This window comes from Gymnoscopelus microlampas (genome assembly GCF_963454915.1).
Source record: "Gymnoscopelus microlampas genome assembly, chromosome: 18".
NCBI classification, from domain to species: Eukaryota; Metazoa; Chordata; class Actinopteri; order Myctophiformes; family Myctophidae; genus Gymnoscopelus; species Gymnoscopelus microlampas.
This window is the reverse complement of record NC_139955.1, coordinates 31,518,281-31,542,574: the sequence shown is the minus strand read 5'-3', so window position 1 is coordinate 31,542,574 and position 24,294 is coordinate 31,518,281. Positions and strand designations below refer to the sequence as shown.

The 24,294-nt window shown below is 40.6% G+C and overlaps 2 protein-coding genes across 3 annotated transcripts in view; one reads left to right on the top strand and one right to left on the bottom strand.

Moving 5' to 3' along the window:
- Nucleotides 1–17,626, bottom strand: part of pde6a (phosphodiesterase 6A, cGMP-specific, rod, alpha) — a gene marked incomplete at both ends in the record, with an annotated part of 38,178 nt that extends 20,552 nt beyond the window's left edge. The window contains 11 exons of the mRNA XM_084041755.1: nucleotides 821–964; nucleotides 1,914–2,063; nucleotides 2,917–2,964; nucleotides 5,024–5,090; nucleotides 6,001–6,065; nucleotides 7,920–7,994; nucleotides 9,643–9,783; nucleotides 10,279–10,368; nucleotides 11,689–11,844; nucleotides 16,075–16,216; nucleotides 17,298–17,626. Of these exons, the coding sequence (XP_083897881.1) occupies nucleotides 821–964; nucleotides 1,914–2,063; nucleotides 2,917–2,964; nucleotides 5,024–5,090; nucleotides 6,001–6,065; nucleotides 7,920–7,994; nucleotides 9,643–9,783; nucleotides 10,279–10,368; nucleotides 11,689–11,844; nucleotides 16,075–16,216; nucleotides 17,298–17,626 (1,407 nt within the window). The remainder of the gene's footprint in view (nucleotides 1–820; nucleotides 965–1,913; nucleotides 2,064–2,916; nucleotides 2,965–5,023; nucleotides 5,091–6,000; nucleotides 6,066–7,919; nucleotides 7,995–9,642; nucleotides 9,784–10,278; nucleotides 10,369–11,688; nucleotides 11,845–16,074; nucleotides 16,217–17,297) is intronic.
- Nucleotides 17,627–23,982: 6,356 nt separating this feature from the next.
- slc26a2 (solute carrier family 26 member 2) overlaps nucleotides 23,983–24,294 on the top strand; it is a 77,076-nt gene continuing 76,764 nt past the window's right edge. For both annotated transcript variants that reach the window (XR_014599554.1, XM_084041549.1), the window contains exon 1: nucleotides 23,983–24,107. The gene's annotated coding sequence lies outside the window, so the exon portion shown is untranslated. The remainder of the gene's footprint in view (nucleotides 24,108–24,294) is intronic.

The following is a 24,294-nucleotide window of genomic DNA, read 5'->3' as shown; positions in this document are numbered from 1 at the left end:
TGTCTCATGTCCCATATCTCTCCCTAGGCCTGTCTTTCTCTGTCTCCATCCCTTCCCTCTTCCTCTCTCTCTGTCCATCTGTCGTTTTCATTTGACAGATCACCTCATATAAACTGTGACAGCTTGTTTCAGTTTATAAATGATGCTCACCTCCTGTTTATTTCACACCCAAACTACTGACTGGGATCAACCTGCTGGTGGTGTGGCTCCATAAACCGCCAAGGTTTGTAGTCTTAAAACCCTGAAACAACGTAGCATTTTTTGCACTTCCCGTTCCCTCGTCTCAAAGTCTGTCAGTTGTTTCGTGGCTAAATGAGACTACAGACATTGTTGAGGACATTAAATATCATCATGCCGAACACAGAGGTGGTAACGTTGAGGCCATGCAACCGTGCTGTAGTTGGTTTATGGCCTAATGTTAGCTTTTTACTTCTGCCGATTGCATTTAATCTTCAAAAATCATTAAAGTAGTGTTCATTTGTGCAGATTATCCTGCTGAACAAAACGTACAATGAACATTTATTCGCCACAGAGCTTTTCATCAATAATCACAAATCCAAAGCAAAATTCCCATAGGCTTTTTGTTGAGGGAACTAGGTGCATGCTAACTTCTTCCTCCCAACTACTGTAGCTTACATATGTCATCTGAGGACCGCTCTACAGAGGAACATGACACTGTCGCTGCCAGCGTTAGCAAGTTTCTAATCCCTGTATACTTCATAGGGTTTGACCATATACTGAGTGGGGTGGGAAACCCCAGTCCTCACACAGACATCCCCGCCAGTCCATACCATCTTCTGCAAGAGCACAATCCACTCACCAGAATGCTCTGGATTTCGTCCTTACGACACTTGACGTGATACATCATCATGTCTAGAAAGACATCCTTCCTGTATTCCAGATTGTTCACCTTGTTGTAGGTGTCTGGGCAGAGCACCGACCAGCCGAGGAAATTGGTCAGAGCCTGGATGACGTATGGTAAAGAAAAAGAGATCATCTATTTAGGGCTGTCACGAGCATGACATTTTACTTGACGATTCATTTGTCACTCAAATAATTAGTACGTCATAAAAAAATACCCTGCTATTTTCGAAACATTTTGAGTAGTATAAGTTCTGAGTTCCTAGAACTCAAGGTTAGTACCAACTCCTGAACAGGGCCCAAATTAGATTAGAGAACCTTATCTGAAACCGAGCCGTAGCGTACATGGAAACAAATCCAGAACCCGTGAGATACGCTTCACGGCATGGTTCGCTCAGTTCTTGTACTCAAAAAAGAGCCAAACATTATTGATAGTGCCCACACTATGAACAAAAACAAAACAAAACAAAACAGTAGATCTCCCATGTAGCCACCATCATCTCGTTGGCACAGTACAAAAATAAATTATACAGTAGCATGACTATATAAAACTCATTCAACAATATTTCCCTGCTGACATCGTTAAGCCTGCTCGATTTTAAAACGACAAGCGATGGGAGGACCTGCGATTTTGTGTTGTTGTGTTAACTCTGGGCTTTGAGAGCAGTATGAAGGCAGGGAGGCATATAGACGAGGCTCAGTAAAAGCCTTGAGGCCCGGTGATAAATAATGCAGACAGGCTGGATGGCCTGGGTTTATTTATAAACCAATGACTCAGAGTTGTCTCTCACACACACACACACACACACACACACACACACACACACACACACACACACACACACACACACACACACACACACACACACACACACACACACACACACACACAAAGATTGGATGTGTGCACTGTCCGCACATGCAGAAACATACAGTAGAGGCACAGGCATGCATGCACTGCAGCACATGCATTCCCACACACACGTGCACATATGTAAATCCTTAAAAACACACACACGCACACACACACACACACACACACACACACCTACCTCGAACAGAGTTTCATCCTGATCATCAAAAGGTTGCCCATCCTTCCTGTTATAGAAGGTTGCCACGCCAACTATCTCTTCCTTCTTGTTGACGATTGGCATAGAGAGGACGTTCTTAATAGTCCAACCTGTCTTGTCCAGAGGCCCTTTCTGTGCGTGCGCGCACACACACACACACACACACACACACACACACACACAAAGAAAGTATCACATGCAAAGAAAGTAACACTCACACAAACAATCATGCAGACACACGCACACACGCACACACTCATACGCACGCATGTGCAGATGAATATATGCATACAATAAATACATGCAACATACTCGCAGACAAGGCACACATCTGCTCTACATTTGAGTTTGTAGATCGGATATGAAATGAAATAAATGAAATAATACAATAATTTGAAATTCTTCTCTTTACTTTGTGACGCCAGGGTTAAAGTGGTTTAGCACCATACAATTCCCATGAAAGCCATATAAGATGACAGGGTGATAATAGCAGAAAATGCTGTCTCACTACACACTGTCTGACTTTGGGTGTTAATTTACCTCAGCGTCTATTTGGTTCCATTTGCACATTTTCTGAGATAAATGTAACAGCAATGAATAAATGATCATTTTACTGTGCAGTAACTTACTTGCTACATCTTTATGATGATGCCTGATCGGTACACTTAGAATACATTAGGCCTGCTATGTATGTATGTATATATGTCACAGGGAAAAGAGAGAGAGAGAGAGAGAGAGAGAGAGAGAGAGAGAGAGAGAGAGAGAGAGAGAGAGAGAGAGAGAGAGAGAGAGAGAGAGAGAGAGAGAGAGAGAGAGAGAGAGAGAGAGAGAGAGAGAGAGAGAGAGAGAGAGAGAGAGAGAGAGAGAGAGTAATGGGTTATGGTTCATGTACAACCACCAATAAGTGATGTGCACTAGTACTGCATTTAATACCAAATCGTTAATGGATAGTGTGTGTTTTAATGGGCCAGTATGGCTGCCTTACTTGGAATTCGAAGGTTTCGTCCTGGGCTGCATTCATAATGTTACAGATCTGTTGGATGGGGAGGAAGAGGGTCATAAATAAAAGGTGACACTAAGATTTGATTTGATTCATTTGAAATTGAAAACTTCTTCTCAAGATATAACTATGCATCAGTAAGTATGGTAAATATTTGCACTTCTAAAATAAGTCTGAAGTGTAAGAATACTGTACAACAGTGGCTTTTTCGAGTAACGTAATACAAATGTTGAAGAAATCCAAGCAAAAAATGTTAAAAGTTAAAACATTGCAAGCACTTGTACATTTACATTATAGACATTCATCTGACACTAATGAGGAGCGACTAACAACGACTGAGCAAGTGGGGCCGCTTGTTGAAAGAAAGACTCAACATAACATGGTTGGATTAACCACTACCTACTTAATTGACCAGGGTCCCCCAGGGCTCTATCCATGGTCCACTACCTTTTTCCCTCTATCTCTTGGATGTTTGTTTTTTTTACAGAATGTTCGCCTATTATGACATGCCCAGAATAGGGATGCTAGGGTTGTTAAACGTGTCCACTGGTTACCGTGCCTCAGAACCGTTCTCAGGATATTCAAAAGCATATGTGTGGTCCCCAAAACTAAAATACCCAAATGCTCCTCTTTTTGTAACTGCTATGAAGTTGTTTGCTTGTGGATATATACTCTCCTGCTGACAGCCGCATTACAGAAGTCAGAGAGGAGAAAACGGAGGAAGAGGATAAGAGGAGGTGAGAGATGATTGGCTAATGAAAATAATCTACTGAAGAAGACAAAAAGACAAGTGTAAAATATGAGAGGAGGAGAGATGAGATGATATGTAAGGAGAGGGAGAGACGGAGGTGGGGAGGAGGTTCAGAGAGACAAATGGATGGTGACAGTGATCGTGTTCGGTGGTATGGAAAAGCACGGTGAGATTCATTACAATGCCCAGAGAAATTACAATTATCCATCATCGCAGTGTGAGATGACGCACATTTCATTTCCACTACAGTGTGCACACTGACAACTGTATAATCAAACCTAATGACAATCTTCTTGTGTGAATGCCCACAATTTATGAAGATATTGAGAAATACGGATCATTTAAAGTTTATATGTGTTGTAGTAAAAAAGGGACCGCCCCTTCATTGATTGCGAGGTCCCAGATGGAAGTAGCCTGTGAAACAAATGTGACGCAAGCTTCTTCCATCTAGCGCGAGTCAGGTTAGCAAGAGTCACCCTCAGCCCAAAAATCCAAGACTGTATGTAGACTGCAGTCTCTTGCCTCACACCTCTCGTTACATAAAAGAAAGAAAACAAACAAAAATCCACTCTATATTCATTATATTCATATTAATACATTTCAGAACAAAAGCTCACTTCTGACATAATAGTAATAGGTTAGGGTTGCTTGTACAGTGCCACAGTGCCCCCCTCTTCCCCCTCTGATGAGTATCTCCGGGGGGCGGGCAGGGGTACTCTTTGTACTCTCATAGTAAGGTCAGTGATTATTATAAATATAATATAAAGCGGAATTAATATTTTAAGCAAATAGATAATATGAAAATATTACGAAGGAGAACAAATTGTTTAACTGATAGTATCTTTGCCTCCAGTTACCCATACTTGGTATTTATTATGTGTTAGGATTTTTTGACCCTGTAGAGCTGCCGTTGTACACGCCCATGGCATGACACGAGAGGTGTGAGGCAAGAGTCTGCAGCAATACCCGTCTCCAAAAATCAAAGGTTGCAACTATCCATTTGGAATTAGCAGTGAGGTAGTGAATTGCATTTGATCATTGGTCATTCTGGTAGTATTGCCAACCATTTAATTATCTGTTCTCCTTTATGCATTGATAGGATGAAATCTAGGGCTTCCTGGGTCTCATTTTCTCATGATAATCATGAGACAACACCTCCCTTAGACTCCTATATAGGGTCTCCTATATATACTACAGTATATATAGGAGATCCTCCATGGGCCAGTAGAGAGAAGTTCGATGGAAACGACATGGAAACGGCAAGTGTTCTACACTAATATTTTACACACTCGCTTCAAATAAAGGGACTAAGCTAGGAGACAGAGAGAAAAAGTGACTAACCAGTCCATTCTCTGCAACATACGTGGGCAGACCGGTGACCAGACACCAATGGTTTGCTGGAGGGTTCCTGATGAGTGCGACACAAACAGTTGTTGTTGGAGCGTTGTTTTATGGCATACTATTTGTTAATGATTTATAAGAAACCAATAAAGTTTGTTTACAGAAAAAAGTGCAACATCACCATCATAGACATGAAAAAACAAAAACAACTTTGAATATCATATGTATGCATTACTGGGGTAAGTCGATAAATTGCTTGGTTTATTTTAGAATTTCATTGAATCATAGTTTAAAATCCAATAGTTTTTATCATAGCAAATTATCTTATTAAAATGTTCAATTCATTTAACAATTTTTATTGGATACACAGCGGGAACTAAAAAAAATAAAAAAACATTTGTTCAAGGAAGACGATAAAAAATGTATTCGTTCAAGGAGGACCTGGCTGAGAAATGTCAGCAAAGTAAAATCCTTGGTGCTCAACTCCGAGTGTACAACGTTTGTAGACTCTCAGAAATTGAAATTGAACAAGATGGGGTCTAATAAGTGGATATCAGATTCATGTGCTTCATGGCCCTCTTATAGCTAGACAGCTTGGCTCTGAAGGAGGCTAGCAGAAGATACAGACCTTGGGCATGACTGCACTTAATTCTTGCTAGTCGATATTGTGCACAAGGAAATTTGGGATTGATCAGTCTAGCGATTTGTGAGATTAGCTCCAGAGAGACAGACAGATAGACAGACAGACAGACAAACAGAGACAACTAGCTTCTTTCAGAGCCAAGCCGTAGAAATTGAAATTCTACAGGAGTGACCATGTCTTGCAGTCGTCGTCTACAAAGAGATCCAGGCAGATCGAGTGGAGGACACCGGATTCATTTCGGGCATATCAAATGTCAGGGAAATGCCAAGGGACAACAAAGGACAGATTGTGTAGTTTTGTCAAACATCAGTGTGACACTTGAGCTGTGACTCACGTTATGACTTTGATGTCCTCTTTGCCATGGAGAATGTAATCAATGACTTTGTAGAAATTAATTTCCTTGGGAGGGAAGCAGACAAGGTTTATAGAACCGTACACTTAAAGCAGGTTTGACTATTACATATATAGCGTGACAATATCTCTGCTGGCAGGCAGAAACTAGCTAACTCCAAAATGTTCATTTATCAGGGGAAAAAAAAGAGTTAGGAGGTTTTGTTCATCATTGATAAGAACAGCTGAATGGACCTCCAAGCTCACAATGAGGTTGGAGGTCAAAACGGGGTGGAGCCTGGAATTGCTAACTCCACCCCCCTTTGGTGGAGTTAGCTGGTTTAGCAGACAGTTTGAGGATCCAATGGAGTTAACTGGTTTTGTCAGAAGTGCTTTTTAATACTTTTCATTGGTTCAATATTTTTTAACCAACACACAGACGTAAAGGGTGTTCAATAGCACTGATTTATTTATTTAAAAAAAAAGAAAAAGCTTGAAAATGGAGTTAGCTGGTTTCTGCCCGACAGCAACGAACGATAGGCTAGATACAGTATGTCAGTACTGTATGTCACACAGCATGATTCTAATAGCTCACATGACATGCTCTTTAGCGGAACAGGTATGAAACATTTATCCCAGAAGTCTTGCTTGATCTATAATCCCCCGTGGTGCTGAGTAGACAATCGAGTAAAAATATTAAGGCACTCGATCTTCAGGTGAAGAAATCAAGGAGTTCATCTTTTTGGCAAGACAAACAAAATAACAACTGCGTATCTACTCTAGGTCTTCATCAGAGTCTAACAAGTGGCAAATTAATCACAATTACATACCAGCCGTGGTGTGGGTGCATGCCACCCATCACACAGGGCATATAGTCTAAAGAGGGTGCAACAGCAGCACATAGCGAGCACACCAGCATACATAATTAAAGGAATAATCCACAAAAAGATATAAGTGAAAAATGACAAATAAAAGAATGACAAAAAAACTGGGAAATAAATAAAATACCCAACCATTAGCTTTTAAATGTTTGTTCAGTCAATAAACCATGACTGTCTGGACTACTGGGGTATTATACATCAAGTAAAACTTCTAGGACTTTGTTTCACATGTATTTATAGTATGTCTGTATGTAGTATGTACTGTATGTATATGCATGTCAGAATCATGGCAATATGCATACTTTCATACTAGTTTAAAAAGCAGAGCTGGGTGATATAGTGGTATAATATCGATATTGTGATATGAGACTAGATATTGTCTGTGATTTTGCTTATCACAATATTGTGATATAGCTTAAATGTAATATTTTCCTGGTCTTAAAGGCTGCATTACAGTAAAGTGATATTTTATTCTGAACTTATTTGAATATTCTACCTCAGTGAAATGAACAAAGAATGCCTCACACATTTGATCATCATATCCACATTACATTACTCAGAATTAATACTATAACTAGAAAATGTGCTCCTCGGAGCACAGGTCTCCGCCAGTACTGTTCCTGATTAATCCTGTCTTACCTATTTATATTACATATTGTCACGTGTCACTTGACCAATGTTAGCTTGATCCCGTTAGCTTGACCAATGTTACCTCACTTCCAAAAACATAAATGTTTTTTTGGAAGTGACACACCTATAGGATTTTATTTCGTCATGCGTCTCGCTAGCCAATCAAAAGCATTGGTGACAACATATTGTCACGTGTCACGTGAAGCTTGACCAATGTTAGCTTGGCTAGGGGGGGGGGGGGACACAGCGTGACGGGAACGAAAACATACTCTCCACCTCTGGCGGAGACAAATATCTGCTGAAAGCACCAACAGTCTTCTGAAAACTCCAAATATTGAGATTTTTGATGTTGTCAATATCACCCAGCCCTATTCAAAATTATGTTGTATGAGTGTCTTTTACAAGTTCTTACTCTGCCGTCAGAAGTCTTGGGTCCTGCATATGCTGGAATATCTCCCAACAGAATTGGCCACTGGTCAAAAAACTCCTGCACACGCACACACACACACACACACACACACACACACACACACACACACACACACACACACAGAGAGAGAGAGTATGAAGGAAAATAATACCTACTTTACAGATCGTGAATGGCAGATGTCCATGTTTAAAATTGCGGTCTTTAAAAAAAGCTTTAAAAATAAATTCCATAACCTTTATACAGGGTCCCCACACATTTTTAGCAATGAATTTCCAAAACTTTTCCAAAACTTTTCCAGAATATTTAGCCCAATTTCCAGGCCTATATAACAATCATTCGGCGCAATAATGTGTCTCTTACTCCTATGTAGAATGCCCAAAGATAGGCAGTGTAGCAAAAATAAAGTTTGAGACATACATTAGGCTGCCGTCACACAGCCCGTTCGGCGAAAAACTACTTATGTTACATATTTCGTGTAATATTATTCATGTTTATGAAAATGTTTTGTTTTAACAAAATCAATAGCCAAAAACAATGCATAGCCAAATATTTTTCCAGGACCCTTGATAAATTCCAGGACCTTTGATGATGTTTGATCAATTTCAAACCTTTTCCAGTACTGGAGTTTATTTTATTTTATTTCAAAATATTTCCAGGAATTTCATGACCGTGGGGACCCTGTTTATAGATTATAGAAAAATCGTTTAGACACAATTGTGCACATAATTCCAACCAAGACTACTCTCATCTGAATCACTTTGTCAATGATTTCTTAAGCAGAGTTTATGACCAGTTTAGGTACAGTTTGTCTATTGATTATAGTCTACGGACTACAAATTCTGCAGTGTCTCTGGAACTGAAAACACTGTGTGATGTACTCTCATGTGGGTGTGAAATTTAGTGTACTTTCAATTCCACCATTACTTTTCATTCTTAGCAAGATTGCATTTTGTTCATGAACTCTTTCCTGTTATAAGTCAGCCATCTGGGTAGGCAATCAGCCTGTGTTTACTCTGCCCTATAATAGCAGGTGTTAGTAATCAAATTGCAAGTGCTTGTACTGTAATTATCAAGTGACAGCCACAGCTATTAAGCAATATATCTTTTTTTAAGCTTTATGTATCTGGACGAAGTCCAGAGGTTTGCTCTCTTACAGCATCCCCATAATTCACATAGTTACATACAATAAATTCACACCTGGGAAGCGCCCAGTATATTAGCCACAGGCATCTATTGAAAGCCACTAAGCAGCTTCAAAGGAGACATTTGTGTAAAACAGAACAGAATGTATATAAGGATGGGGACCTTTTTCGTCATTCAGGGGGAATTCTACTTCATACCCACAAGTCTTCTTCTGTGCCCTTTAGCTATATATGTACTGTATAGACACTTTGGTTCTAGGTTCCCGCAATGTAGAATAAACTTGCTAATGCTGCTTTGTTCCCTTTTCTGTTAGCATCGTAATTTCAGTGAATGCTGATTTAGCTTTCACTGCGGTGTTGTCTTCCTCCCAGCTTTCTAAACATCAGATACTATAGGAAGTGAACAAAGTTGTGTATAAGTTATGCCTGCTCACTACTCTGCAGAAAAAAACTAAATGTATTTTTTTAGATTGAAATTTAGGTGCATCAGATGATCAGGTAAACTACTGATGGGTTTTTCACCACGTAGCCCCGTCTCTCGGGGTGCATCCATAGTAGCCCACCTTAGTCTTAGACAGGTCCAGGAGGCCCACGGAGAAGCGTTCACAGTTGACAAAGGCCCGGACTGTGTACAGGGCCTTGTGGAACTGTCTCTCTATGTCTGTCAACTCCTCAAACACTCTGCTGGCTGACCACAGCAGTACCTATAGGGGGTGGAGAGAGGACAGGAGAAGAGAAGAGAAGAGAAGAGAAGAGAAGAGAAGAGAAGAGAAGAGAAGAGGGCTCCTGAAAGACCTTGGTGGCTGATTTCAGCGTGCATTGCATAGATGGCAGGCTGAATGATAACTTAATTACCTTGACAATACTTTGGCAGCCATTTTAACATGTACATAATACGATTATCAGTATACACCAAAGAGTAGAAGGTTGAGTCATTTTCTGAAGGACCGCGAAACTAAACGAGTCAGATGTTTGTCCTTGGCGACAAGTTTTAAATGATAAGATCACACAACACCTTTGAATAATTTGTGCAAGGTGATATTGGGTTTCTTTCAAACTACTTTTTGTCTCTCAATACCAAAATGTCTTTGCCGAAATTCAGCGATTTACAAGCTCTTACGCATTGTGAGCTTGTAGATCAGCTATTTTCTGCCCCCAGAATATGGACGCTAGGGCTCATGTGGTTAATTTGTCCTCACCTGTGCCTTCCTGTTCTCACAGTTGTGGAGGTAGCTGAGATGGAATACCCTCATTATCAGGTTGGCAAAGTTGAGGAACATGTCCAAGGTCTGAAATCAAAACATAATGCGATAATTGTGAGCTTGTAGATCAGCTAATTTTGCTTTTTGACAAATTGTGTCAAATTTTGACAAATGTGCCAAAAATAGGGTCACCAGGGTTAGTGTGGTTAACATAAATTTTTAATTAAATTGTTAAATTGTGATATTATAAAACATGAATCAGTCTACATTCCCAAAATGCCTTTCTTTTGACTGAGAGAAAGCGTTGATAAAGTTGTGACCGTACTGTATTATTTTAATGGTGGTCGTACAGTCCATCAACTGAGAGGCAATAGAATTGTGCAGCAAAAATACATGGTTGTAGAATTAGAGGAAGGAATGCTGATGAAGTGATGTATGTGTGTATTACAAGACACAGAATGAAAACTTAAACAAAAGGTAGGAGCATTGCACAGAAGTGTATTTCCAATGAATAGACTGTATTTGTTATTGTGTGTGTTGTATCTCTCTTGCTCAGGCAGGTAGTTTCCAGAGATATACATAGAATGTTCTGGACGGCTGGAAAGTCATACAGACTTTGAGAAAGCTAGATGGAGAAATGATAAGGGGCAGCTCAGAGGGAGAAGCGAGGGGGAGTCAGTGTAAACAAAAGCCAGTTTTTAAGTTGCACAGAGTGTACCAGAGTGTCCTTGGCTTTATGCTCCAATAAGTATTTTCAAAGTTGTCCGCAAACTAAGTGTGCACCTGAGTCAAGGATAGAACTTTCTGTCAGGTTAAGAAAACCGAGGAATTCTTATATGAGCAAACTTTAACAAATGGCCTTCAGTGTAGTACAATTTCCGTCCCTCTTCATGCATGTGTGATGAATCTAAATCTATGTTGCATCAGTATTGCAGACAATTCTTTCTTGGATATCATGATGAAGTAGAACCAAATGGAAATACTGCAGACCAAGTTTCCAGTTACCAAGTTTCTGTTCCTTGTTTCTTCTGATGGTTGCAAAGAGAGCAAAACTCTTTTACCAAACAGTCCCTGTTGCAGATGGAGCCAACATGTGGCAGTAGTTCAGTGAGCCACAGCAAAAACAAAAAGCAGGACGTCAGACATCTACAATGGCTTCATCTGCCACAAAGATACCCCCATCAGCGCTTTGAAGGCAGTTTTGCTGAAACATTTAGAGTAGCCATAGCAACACTTTTACCTAGAAAGTAGCACTTTGCTGTTCTTTTATTTTCAAAAGTGAGCTTTGGTTGAGTGTGGAGTCGTGTTTTGTTTGAGGAGAAGGAAATCAAAACAAAACAAAACAAATGCTACTGCTACCACTAGTATTTTAAGGTAAACATTCAAATGTATAAAATAGTATTTCACCTCCTCATCCTTGGGAGTAAACTGTGGTCCTTCTAGTTTGTTGATGGCCATGACGACCGCCACCATGTCTTTACCGGCGTGCAGTATGGGGACGGCTAGCACATTCTTGGTCTTATATTCCATCAAATCATCCACATAGTCACTGAAAAATTCATTCTGTGGGGGGAGAAAGATCAAAGGGCAAACATAGAGAGTGGGGGAGGGGTGGACAGAGAGAAACAGTAGATAATTTGACTTTTGCACACACACTAAACAACTTCCACAGCCACACCCATTCACAAACACAAACACAAACACAAACACACACACACACACACACACACACACACACACACACACACACACAAACACATCCTCGCACACACGCACGCACGCGCGCACGCAATTTGCGTTTAATCTGTACATTTGGCAGAATAAGTGTGCCAGACTTAAAGTTGCCTAAAGTATATCAAAGGGCCCCCTCTTTATGATTGACTATTTTCGCTGAATGATTGACTATTCTGACATGCCCAGAATATGGGAGCTAGGGTTCATAAAGGTAATTAAGTGGGTCAATAATCCTACTATAATTCTAGTAACCTCTGTGCGTTTGTAGTGGAGGTGAAGCTACCCGGTTCTCCTCACTGGCTGGACCAATTGCTCTGATTTTGCACACAGCCATTGACCATTACCATCTGAACTTAACTGTGAAGCCCGTTTTTCAATTTCATCAAATCTCAGCTTCTTATTAGCGTTTATGTGTCAAACAATGTCGCCATGGTTACGGGGCTGCCCAGCTATGGGACGAACTGCCTCCCGGGTTGCCAGATCATGTGCGCATATCCCCCCACGGATGCGTCGATCGGGTATGGTCTAGTTACTACTAATTATTACAAAGAAACCCACAAATAACTGGAATAGCATTTAGACATCATATAAATAAAATACTAACATACTACTGTAATAAAAGCCACTCCCATGGCCTAGACCGTGGCGTCGCGGTCTAGGCACCCTGGTTGAAAATCCTTAATAGCAGTGTGCCGCGGGTTCGCGTCCCTTTCCTGCATGTCTTCCCCCCATCTCTCTCCCCATTCTTCCTGTCAGACTACTTTCCCTGTCCCTCTTCAATGAAAAATAATAAAAATCTACCACAAACAAATCTTAAAAAAAAAAAAAAAAAGCCACTCCCATGCCAAGTAATTAACAATAGAATGAGTAGAATAGATAAAAAGTGAACAGCTCCAACACACACGCACGTGTGCGCCGGCATGCATGAACTCTGCACATGCACACACAGACTCACACGCATACACAGACTCACACACACACACAACCTCGCCCTGTACATAATTCCGCTGAGTCTGTGAAACTGGCTTGGGCCGGTGACCTCTGAGAGTAATCCTGGGTAGATCTAATTCAGGACAGATTAACATGTCTTCATCTTGCGTTATGTCACGTGAATGCGCTCACGCGCACGCACACACACACACACACACACACACACACACACACACACACGTAAGACGCTGAGCACCAGTGTGGCCAGTCGTATAACCACTCCTCTGATCTAATAATCACGAGGATAGTACTAGATATTTTTTTAAAGTACTTGGCAAATGCATATGCATATCTCTGTAATAATGTTAGATAGATACAGTAGATAAAAGGTACTTTAGTTAGTAGAGAGAGAGAGAGAGAGAGAGAGAGAGGAGGGGGATGGGTAATGGCAGTGGACTCAGGAAAGAAATCGCAATCTTACTGACTGGCTGACTGGTTAACTGTGCTAGCTGGCTGGCTGGTTAACTGACTGATTGGTTCGCTGGCTGGGTAACTGACTGACTGACTGGCTGGTTGGCTGGCTGGCTGGCTGGTCAACTGACTGACTGACTGACTGGCTGGCTGGCTGGTTAAAGTGACGAAAGCAGTTGAATTACTTGTGTTCTTGTCTTGGTCTTGCAGGGAGGCTGACTGACAGGTTAACCGGTGAACTGTGTGAATAGCTGTCTGACTAATTGATGGATTGACTGGGTAAATCCTCATTTACCGTATACTTGGTGAACATGATGGTGTCACTTGCTGAAAATAGCTGTTATAAACGTGATGCTTCTCATTTGAAAATCAGTTCTTGTCGGCGGGTGACACTGTCAATACAACAAAGTATAAATTAGGCTTATCATAACATAACCACACAGTGCTCATTTGGACTGGAGATGAAATGAAGGCTTCTGCAAGCACTCCACTCAGCCTATAAAACTGTTACTGCTAGTCTTTTGCTGAATTACTAGGGCTACACTCACAGCATTAGCATCATAAAGACAGCCAATTATGGTGGAATATTAGCCATTCCTTCCCAGCAACAGGAAAGTCACTGGCTTAAAGGGCGACTTCACCAATTTTCAACCTATTTTCATGTAATTGGTCCTTACTACTGCTCATGATAAAATGGCACCATTTCTGTCTACTTGATCTGTGTCTCAGAGGAGAGCTGTGGACAATTGAGAGGCCTGTCTACCAGTGACATCATCGATTGGGAATCCAAGCTTATAGAAACTGCAGGCTTTCTATTTCTTGAAAGTTAGCATGCTATAATGGAAGCCATTGTTCTCGCGTTAATAAAAATCTATTTAAAACGTTTGAAATCTTGTTTGAAAAAAAAAATCTGCCTAACGATGATGTCGCTGGTAGACGGGTTTCTGAAGTGTCCACAGCCCTCCTATGAGACACAGACCGAGCAGAAAAGAATTGTACCATTTGATCATGAGCATTAGTGAGGACCAATTATATGAAGATGGGTCGAAAATGGGTGAAGTCATCCTTTAAGGCTTTGAGAGCTCAACTGCCACATTTCCATTTGCTTTCATGTGAACCAGGCTGTAGTGGAACTACAGTTCAATAAAGCACAATGATAATAATATTGTGTCTGGTCAGAAAATGTACATAGAAGGACTAATATAAGAATGGGATACAACTTGCTAATTGTTGTTGCCACATTAACTATAAATTCCACAATAACCTTGTGTGCGGTGGAAGCAGTAGCTGAGGCCAGTGGCCCAAGACTACTATGACAAAGTTGTGGCATATTTGGGAACGAGTTTGTCAACCATTTGAAAATGTCAAAGGTATTGGTTGTAATGAGATTGAGCTGGCTTTGGGGATTAGTGGCACAGTCACGTGGTGTTTTACTGCCCTCTAGTGGTTAAGCATTGGTACTACCTCACACAGAGATTGAGGAACAGTTGTCTGGTTTCCACTACAATGGGGTAGCCAAGGTTTTATCATTAATAAGAGAAACACATTTTTAACAATGTGCATCCCCCAGGTTGTGGGATACACTGCCTTATAAGATACAATATTTGTTAAAAGAATAATCTAACCAAAGAGAAAAGAAAACATTTGCTTCTGCTGTAGAACTGTATAGAGAATCTGATGGTTTCCAGCAGATACACGTATATAGGTCCACACACGCACGAAAATTGTCAAACATCCTATACTAAAGTTTGCTACTGCAGGACCGGCCGGCGGACACGTCATTATGACTCAGACATAACCATAAACAAACACGATACGCCCATATAGGCATATATGGACGGCCACGTCACTATGACTCAAACATAACCATAAACAAACCCGATATGCCCATATATAGGCATATATGGAGATCCGGTTGTCCAGAGCCACAGATCCGACGCTATGCCCATATATGGGACAGACTAACTTCAAACTCACTGGGCACATCGGTGAGGACTCGAGGCAGTGTGAAGCCCACCGTCGGGTCGTTTGGATATGCCAATCCGAACGATATGTCCATATATGGGCATACCATATATAGCCATATACTGATGACACCAGGGATCTCCATATATGGACATAAAGGGGACAAGGACAGACAGATACAAAGATCTCTATATGGGCGTAAAAGGGACAAGGCCTGACACATACACAGATCTACATACGTATGGGCATAAAGGGGACAAGGACTGCCCGGACCTCTAGCTGTCAAAAATTGAAGATCTAGGCCCGGACCGCTGGCGTAGCAGGCCAGGCACCTAGGCTTCAAGTGGCCTGACGACACATTCGAGTCCGGATCCCGACGGTCTTTTCCACAAGTCACTCCCCATCTCTCTCCCCATTTCCTGTCAACCTACCATCCTATCAATAAAGGCATGAAAAAGCCCAAATAATAAAATAAAAAAACATTTGAAGATCTACAAGCTCAAAAGGTTTTGCATTGTGAGCTTATAGATTGGTTATTTTCATCACCACACTGGGTGAGACCTGCTACTGTGAGTGCCTATCCGGAAATACCGGAAGTACCACAGAGCTGTTTACATTCCCAGTGCATGATGAAACCACTGGGAACAAAGCTAGTGCAAAGATACAGTGGGTTAAGATGTGACTTTTTTGTACCTGGTTCACGTCAGGAACGTTCATCAACTTCTTGGCGGTTGCCACTTGGCCCACGATGCCCATATCCAGCGGGTAGACGATCTCACAGTCCGGAACCACCATACAACTTTCCAGCTTGGCATCTTTATGAATATTAAACAATCTGGGGATGAGAAATATACATTATGATTTAAAAATACATATGTATTTAACAAGAGTGGGCAGTCAGTTAGCTGAGCAATACATACATTTGCAATACATACAAATGTATGTATTGCTAACACAAGAAGCCTTAGCAATATACATTGTATGCATTTAGGAAGCTATTTGCACTGTGTGATCCGAACTTTCACGCTTCCTCAACAGGCAATCTGCATGTTGTAGCTACCATGACCTGTTTTAGTTATTTTCTTCTCAGTGCCATTCTTATACTGTATGTTATACAGGTTCAATACAGTATATTTAACTGTTTCTTCATTTAAGGAACGCACTAGTATTGCATCTTTGAGGTTTCTGGGCCTGCTTGGAGATGGAAGCCCTCTTACCCGTTGTTTTTTGGGGTTCCCTGTGAAACCAAAGCATTTCCCTTCACACGAAATATGCTACACTTGCACTGTACAAATAATATATAACTAGAGAAGACGTGTGCATATCATGCAGCATGACAGCTGAAAGAATTGAACACAGCCAACAAAAAAATAATAATTAAAGAACAAATTGTTGTTGCAGCCTTGAGAAGGCAGAATGGGCAATTAACCCCAAAACGGCTCCAAGGATGCTGCCCAGAAGGTTACCTTGAGTTCTGACCAATAAAATGCTAACATTTAACTGTGTATGTGTGTCTTTTTTTATACCCATAGTGTTTCTGTAGTATACTGTAGTTTTATGATAATGAAAGTAAAAGTGTGTGTGTGTGTGTGTGTGTGTGTGTGTGTGTGTGTGTGTGTGTGTGTGTGTGTGTGTGTGTGTGTGTGTGTGTGTGTGTGTGTGTGTGTGTGTGTGTGTGTGTGTATCTCTGCTGGGCAGAAACCAGCTAACTCCAAAATGTTCATTTTTCAGGAAATGACAAAAACAAAACAAAACGTGGAGTTAGGAGGTTTTTTCATCATTGATAAGAACAGCTGAATGGACCTCCAAGCTCACAATAAGGTTGGAGGTCAAAAGGGGGTGGAGCTATCTTAAACTGCAGTGTCCGTAAAAACATTCAAATGAAGAAAAACTAGATGTATTTAAAAAAAAAGAACCTGGTGGACAGCTCAGGCGTTCCATTCCTCTGGCGGTACATGAAGAGACTCATTTTGTCAGCCTGTATAATGAAGCTCAGATGCTTCAGCAGGTTGAAGATTGACTTCTCCATCTTTATTTCATCCTGGAAGTCCCTGATCAGGTCAAACAGGACCTCGCTATGCTCCACCGATGTAAGATCATGATGTTTCTTGACGTCCAGAATTATCTTCCGGTTACCGTCCAGCAAGTCTGCGATGACCTTCGACCGGAGGTTGTCGTCATAGTACTGCTTGGCGAACTCCGGGTTGTCGTCCAGGAACTGCTCAGCCGCCTTTGCGTCCACCATGGCTATGTGTCCAGCGGATGATCATAGGAGATAAAAAATGCATAATTAAAGTAGTTATTTTTGATTGATTATATTTGTTTGTGTTTGTTTTTTGGAGAGCATCGCATTTGGCATAATGATAGGGCGAGTGTATTGGTTTGGATTTGAGAGAAAAGATGGAAAAGCTCAAGAGATGAAAGCAAATTGGTTTAATTTGTACATGTGTCAGGCCTTGTCCCCTTTTATGCCCATATAGAGTTAAATTAAGACTGAGGATTAGAAAATATATATATATATTTTTTCCTAGTGTAGGAAAGAAAATGAAGGCAATATATATGAGTAGTGCACTCTTGTTTACGGTAATGTTGGCAACTTGCATGACAAGGATCAAGTTTATGAGATGGGGCGTGGGGAACGATCAAGTTAGACCAGGCGAAAAATGTATATACAACTGTAATCAAAACTTGAATGTACTGTAAGTGCAATGTTTTTTGAATATCCATTTGTGGTTGGAAAATGGCACATGCGAGTTGTTTATCACAGTCATGGGTGCCTACTGCTTAACTTTATCTCAACTATGACGGGAGGCGATGCAGATACACAGTGGAAATTCATCCAGTGAGATAAATAAAAAGAGTGGAGGCCAGCGATGGGGGACTTCACCACAACAACACCATCACTGGTTACCTCTTATTTATGTATTTATGTAACTGCATGCAGCTCATCCATATGACCACTAAGTAGATTAAAGACAAACCATAAAGGTAGTGGCAAATACCATTTGACCCAGATCTGACACTGTCCTAATAGTCTGTAGAACCAATCTCTACACATGCAAACAGCAGAAAGTATTTATTTTAAACGTCATTAAATATAAAAATGTAAAACAAATGCAGAGAGAAATGCAACCAGCAATACTTTTGGATGGACAGGATATATACTTTTCTCAGTTTTACTACACATAATTGTTTGGGGGGGGGGGGGGGGGGTGAACATTACTCAAATTTCCCCAACTGTCTTTAAACTCTTAGTTTTAGTTGTGTCCTATGAAACACCTAATACCGCTCTCAAAATTCTTTCTTCTTTATAAGCAAATATGAGTGCCAGACGTACCTGATAAAGAGCTTGCCTTATCTCCAAGCCGAGTGTGTTATCTCTCTGTCTTGCCAACCCCTACCTGTGCTGAGAATAGGGATTAGAGGGATGGTTTTAAATGGTCATGTGTGGCCATAAGCCTGCATCCAATTACAACACGGGATAATCATACCTTCCAATGTTGCTGTTGAATTAATTCATACAATTTGTCTCATTCCATTCCTAAGAACATCAGTGGCATTGCATGCTACCAGCTCAGTGGGTATAGCATGCACAGTATCATATTATAGGGTTCCTTCCATTGCATGTATCACTAAATTACTAAATCATAGCACTGTGAATTTTGAGTCCCATGCACTGAACACACCTTCACATTAGTGATATTATAGCCTACGCTGACATTAGTATTACATACTACTATTTTCACCCTGCTCTATATCATACTATTTTCACCCTGCTCTATATCATATGGCAATCAGTTAGGTTTATCAAAGTATAGGAGTGTCAAGTTAGCATTGTGGTTTCAAATATGTAGTTGAGTAAATGATTCATGAAGTAAGTAGATGAAACATTTTAGTTTATCGTCTTGAACCATAAAACTTTAAAACCATTAAAGGCAGGGTAAGGGATTTTCTTTGGTAAATAATTGTTAAATATATTCTGACAGTACTCATTGCTATAGAGTGTTTGTTCAGTAACAGGAGTCTCCATGTCTCTCCAGCTCTATATTAAACAGAAAATACACTTTCAGGTTGTATCCAATCAGGATAGAAAACTCAGTCAGGATACAGATTAAACAAGTGAAATTGGAAGTGATGACACAGAGAAATGAGCAGACAAAATTGGAACAAGCTGATAAATGGGTACTCTCTCCTGATTGGCTGAACTTTTGTCACCTACCTGAAAATGTATTTTCTATTCATTAAAGAGCAGGAGAGACAGGGAGACTCCTGTGACTGAACATTCTGTAGCAATGATTTAACCTTTAAACAAAAAAATGTTGTTTTAACCAAAAACAATCACAATAATACCCTACCTTTAAATACAATCCCCCCCCCACACACACACACACACACACACACACACACACACACACACACACACACACACACACACACACACACACACACAAAATATAGCCTATATGGAGGAGATGAATGTTGTTTCCAACATGAGGACGATGCTTATGAGGCTGCCATACAAGCTCAGAGTAAACTAGAGGAACAAGGCATGTGACCTACAGGAGAGGCATGGACATAGTTTTTCCTCGTAAACTTCATAGAGAGTCTGTCTGTCTGTCTGTCTGACCCGCTTTTTGGAAACATCCAGGATGCTAAAACGATTTACAAATGTCAGAAGCTCTACTAAAACAAGATGTTTGTAAATTTGACATAAGCAGAGACTGCAGAAGTCGCTTGATGTGTGTAAACAAAATCATCCTGAAATACTCCACCTTGAACAGAAGGACCAACAGATAAAATCAGAACAGAATGAGAAATCAATTTGAACTAGTGCTGTTGTCTCACCTCATACCTATATGGGCAAATTGGGGCCAGTGATGAAACCTCCATATTCTCCATAGCACCAGTTCCAAGTGAAGAGCCACAAGGGAGACACAGTATTGCAAACATACTAGTGCATTTTGGATCATGGAAGCACATCTACATTATGCACAGAAAACTTGAAGAGAAGGCTGAACATTACAGGACAGAAGACCAATATTCTTCTCCGTACAATTAATCAAGTGAAGCCTGAGACCAGTTACCATATCACTGGTTTGGAAATAGCTAAGCTGGACACACATGACTTCATACAACTCCCTGATGTGTTTACTAAGACCACCATGCCTGTTTCACAGCACAACATCCCAAGACAACAGGACCTGTCAAAATGGCCTTACTTGAAACACATAAAAAATACATGAAATAGACTCTGGTGTTGACCTACTCATCGGCACAAATGCTTCAAAGGTATTGGAACCTTTTGGAGGTAGTCAACAGCCAGTCTGAACGACCATACTGTGAGGACCCTATTGGGGTGGGTCATCTATGGTCCCTTGACAACATCAGGGATGAGACTGAATGCCCTTCTGCTGCTGTCAATCAAATATCCATCCAGAAAAACAATCAGGATTTCAGTGAAAGAACCAGCAAGGAAATGGAAGCCAAGGTCATGGTTAAATTCTACAATAGCAACAGTACAGCTACAGTGGGTGGTGAATCTACAAAGATCAGTCATTCTCAGACCTATCCAACTGTACAATACATCAACAGGAAGTACAATCAACTGAAATGTGGCCACAGACAGCCGACTGAAGACAGGAATATTAAGAGAGACAACAGGTCCTCGACACACACTGAGCCACTTCCATCAAAGACACTGAAAACAGGACATAGGAAGGTGAACATTTGCCGTTACACGTGTTTGGTATGATAATGGAGAGAACCAGTGGTGGAAAAAGTACTCCAATGTTTTACTTAAGTAAAAGTATCAGTACTGCAATGTAGAAATACTCTTATAAGTAAAAGTCTGGAATTCAAAATTTACTGAGTAAAAGTACAAAAGTATTGGTATAAATAAATGTACTTTAAGTACCAAAAGTAGAAGGTACTCATTATGCAGAATGTCCCACTTCACAAGTTTTCTAATGTGTATATGTAACCTGGTGTCGAGCAAGGAATTACTATAAATGTTAAAATGTAAGACTACGTCATCTTGGTGATGGTTAACCAAGGAAATTAAATAATGTATAACCTCTTTAAACCGGGTTCCCCACAATGCAAGTTCGCCAATGAGGTTTGAGACAAGAGCTTTGGTTCTCCCAAACACAAGGAGTTTTATTAAGTTTAGCACAGCACAATATTTCAGGTTTCACTACATATATTTATTAAATGCCTAATTAAAATAGCAATGTAATACAGCCAAAGTATTAAAAAAAACATAACGTTTACAAGAATGGCTCAATATAAACAAAAACAAACGATAAAACTCAGGCTAAACAAAACAGCAGTGGTGATAACTAAAGAAGTGGAAACAACAAACATTAGTACAGTATACAAACAATAAAACCAATCAAATAAACAGTCACCATGACCAATTTATATACCTTGGATTGTCAGTGTTCTGTCACATTATCCTCCTCTCGCACATCATGGACTCATCACACATGGAGTCAAGCACCATGACCTCAACCTGGGTAGTAACAAAAGTAATGATTAAAATGCTGCTTTAGAACATTTAGTACAACGATTAAAAACATAATATGCATAGTGTTACTCACCAAGGCAAGGAAAATATAAAAAGACAAAACGCATGAGAGACCCATCAACCACGTAAGAAGACTGTTTGGTGGACTGCAAGGCCTTTAAATATTCCCACTGATTGGCATAATCTAAATCTACAAAGTAACTAGTAACTAAAGTTTTAAAATAATTAAATAATCTAAAACAGTGGTTCTCAACCAGTGGTCCTTGAGGGGGTTCCAGGTGGTCCCCAGCTAAATGATGGGAGAGTTGGTAACCAAATGAACCCTTAGATCTTTAACTCTTGATAGCGTAACATTTCATTTTACGCTCTCAAGAGTTAAATGATCGTTAAACGTCTGCATTATTTGATTAAATAATGTTATTTTGACCTGTCAAAATCTTATCCAATGACAATAGTCTTTGGTCTGGGTGCTCCGTGGCTCAAATGCCGAGGTTGAAAACCACTGCTCTAAAAGAGCACTTACAGGTGGCTGCAATATATAGTATCGTATATAATCTGTCTGTCATAAATGCTACACCATAGAGTTAAACATAAGTACCATACGCGTGACATCATCGTACCCGGAAGTTATCCGGGAACGCCTGCAGAGCTATGCTACAGAGTGGCTAAAAAACTAATTTCTGGCCTTGACAGCCCATACATCCAAACAGAAAAGTCCTATCTGATTGTATTAAACAACATTAAACTCACCAACATGGCAGCTGTACTGCAAGCTTGAATTATCCTCTTTCTATCTGCAAAGTTTTTGTTTCATAAAAATCCACCGTAGACATGTTATGAGATACTTTCTGTCAATAAATTCTGTGCAGGTGATTATTTTTTTAAGTGTCAGAGTTTGGAAGCGCTCGTTTTCAATAACGCAACGTCCTGCTGCCGGCCTGCCGCTTGCATTATGTGCAATTTAGAAACAGGTGGTACGCAGGAAAACCGCTGATTTCCAACGAGCACTTCCAAACTCCAATGCTCCATGCTGCTCCATGTTTTGCCACTCAGTCTAAATGATGGGTTGTGTCCCGGTGGAAAAGTGACAAACTCTCACCCCCAGTGGAAACAAGCCATAGTGCTTTCCTGGGTTTAGTCCTTTTAGCATCCTTCTGTATAGAACTGTAATTTTCTGTGCTTTTTTTTTGCAAACTATTAAAGTATAGACCAATTATTTGTTTACTAACATTGAGCCTGGACGCACAGGTGATTGTTTCACGCAATCAATTCTCAACCTGATGTTTCGGGGTGCGCTGGTTGTAGCACACCCCAACCCCCTCTTGTGTGTTGGCTAGTGAGGCGCGTCCTAGCGAGACCTGACAGAATGGGTTTCATTAAGAGCATACTGGTTGCACGCATACTGGTTCTTATCAGTGTGACGTCGTCTGTTAAGGGGTCTATTAAATCAATCAATCAATCAATCAAAAGCAGGAAACACGAATGTACTGAAACAGCGGCCTCTTGAGTCACATAAGTCGATAGGCCAGCCAGCAGTCACACTGTAACACACGCGTTTACGCAGGGCTGCTGCCTGTACGCCTACGTCATCGCCACTGTTGCCATGTCCGCGTATTATGAGCGACTTTGGGCTTGTTTTTCTGTAAAGTTGCTTGAAAATATTGGTGGTTGCGGTTTTTGGTGGCTTGTTTCTAAAGTGTGGTTGCTGATGTTGTTTAAACCAGTGGTTCTCAAACATTTTCATGTCAAGGACCCCCAGATTAATATACTTGTCTGTGGACCCCCAGATTAATATGTATTTGTCTGTGAACCCCCATCTGAAAACCTATTATGCCAGGGACCCCCATACAAGATTTGTGTTGTTCAAATGTCAAATTGTTTTCAAGATTTCTTTGAAATTTTGTATCTTTGCAGATACAAGCTCACAACGCGTTGCATCGCGACGCGTTGTGAGCTTGTAGATAGGCTAAGCCTATTTCTCAAATAGCCAATATGTGTTTAAAGGGTGAAGAACTTGGTCATTTTGGGCTTGTTTTCATAGACCTGGTTGCTTGTTTCTCTCTCAAAACCTGGCAACACTATTCAACAGGCGGACACGTCCGTGTCAAATGAAGTTGAGGTGAAAATTTGAAATGATCCAAAGTAACAGAAGAAGATACTCAGTATTAAGCCTCACAGATTGGAATTGAAACGAGCTCTGGTGAGTTACTTTACTTGTGTATTGTTGTCCACACGCTGCAGCGCAGATCGATCTCTTTCTGTCTGGACGCTTTGATAGACAGACAGGCTTCTTCAACTACCGTGTGTCCACGTTGACAACTTGTTTACAATGGTCCCCATTCATTACGCCCCAGGTGTTGGTTGCTCTTTTAGATGGTACGCATCAT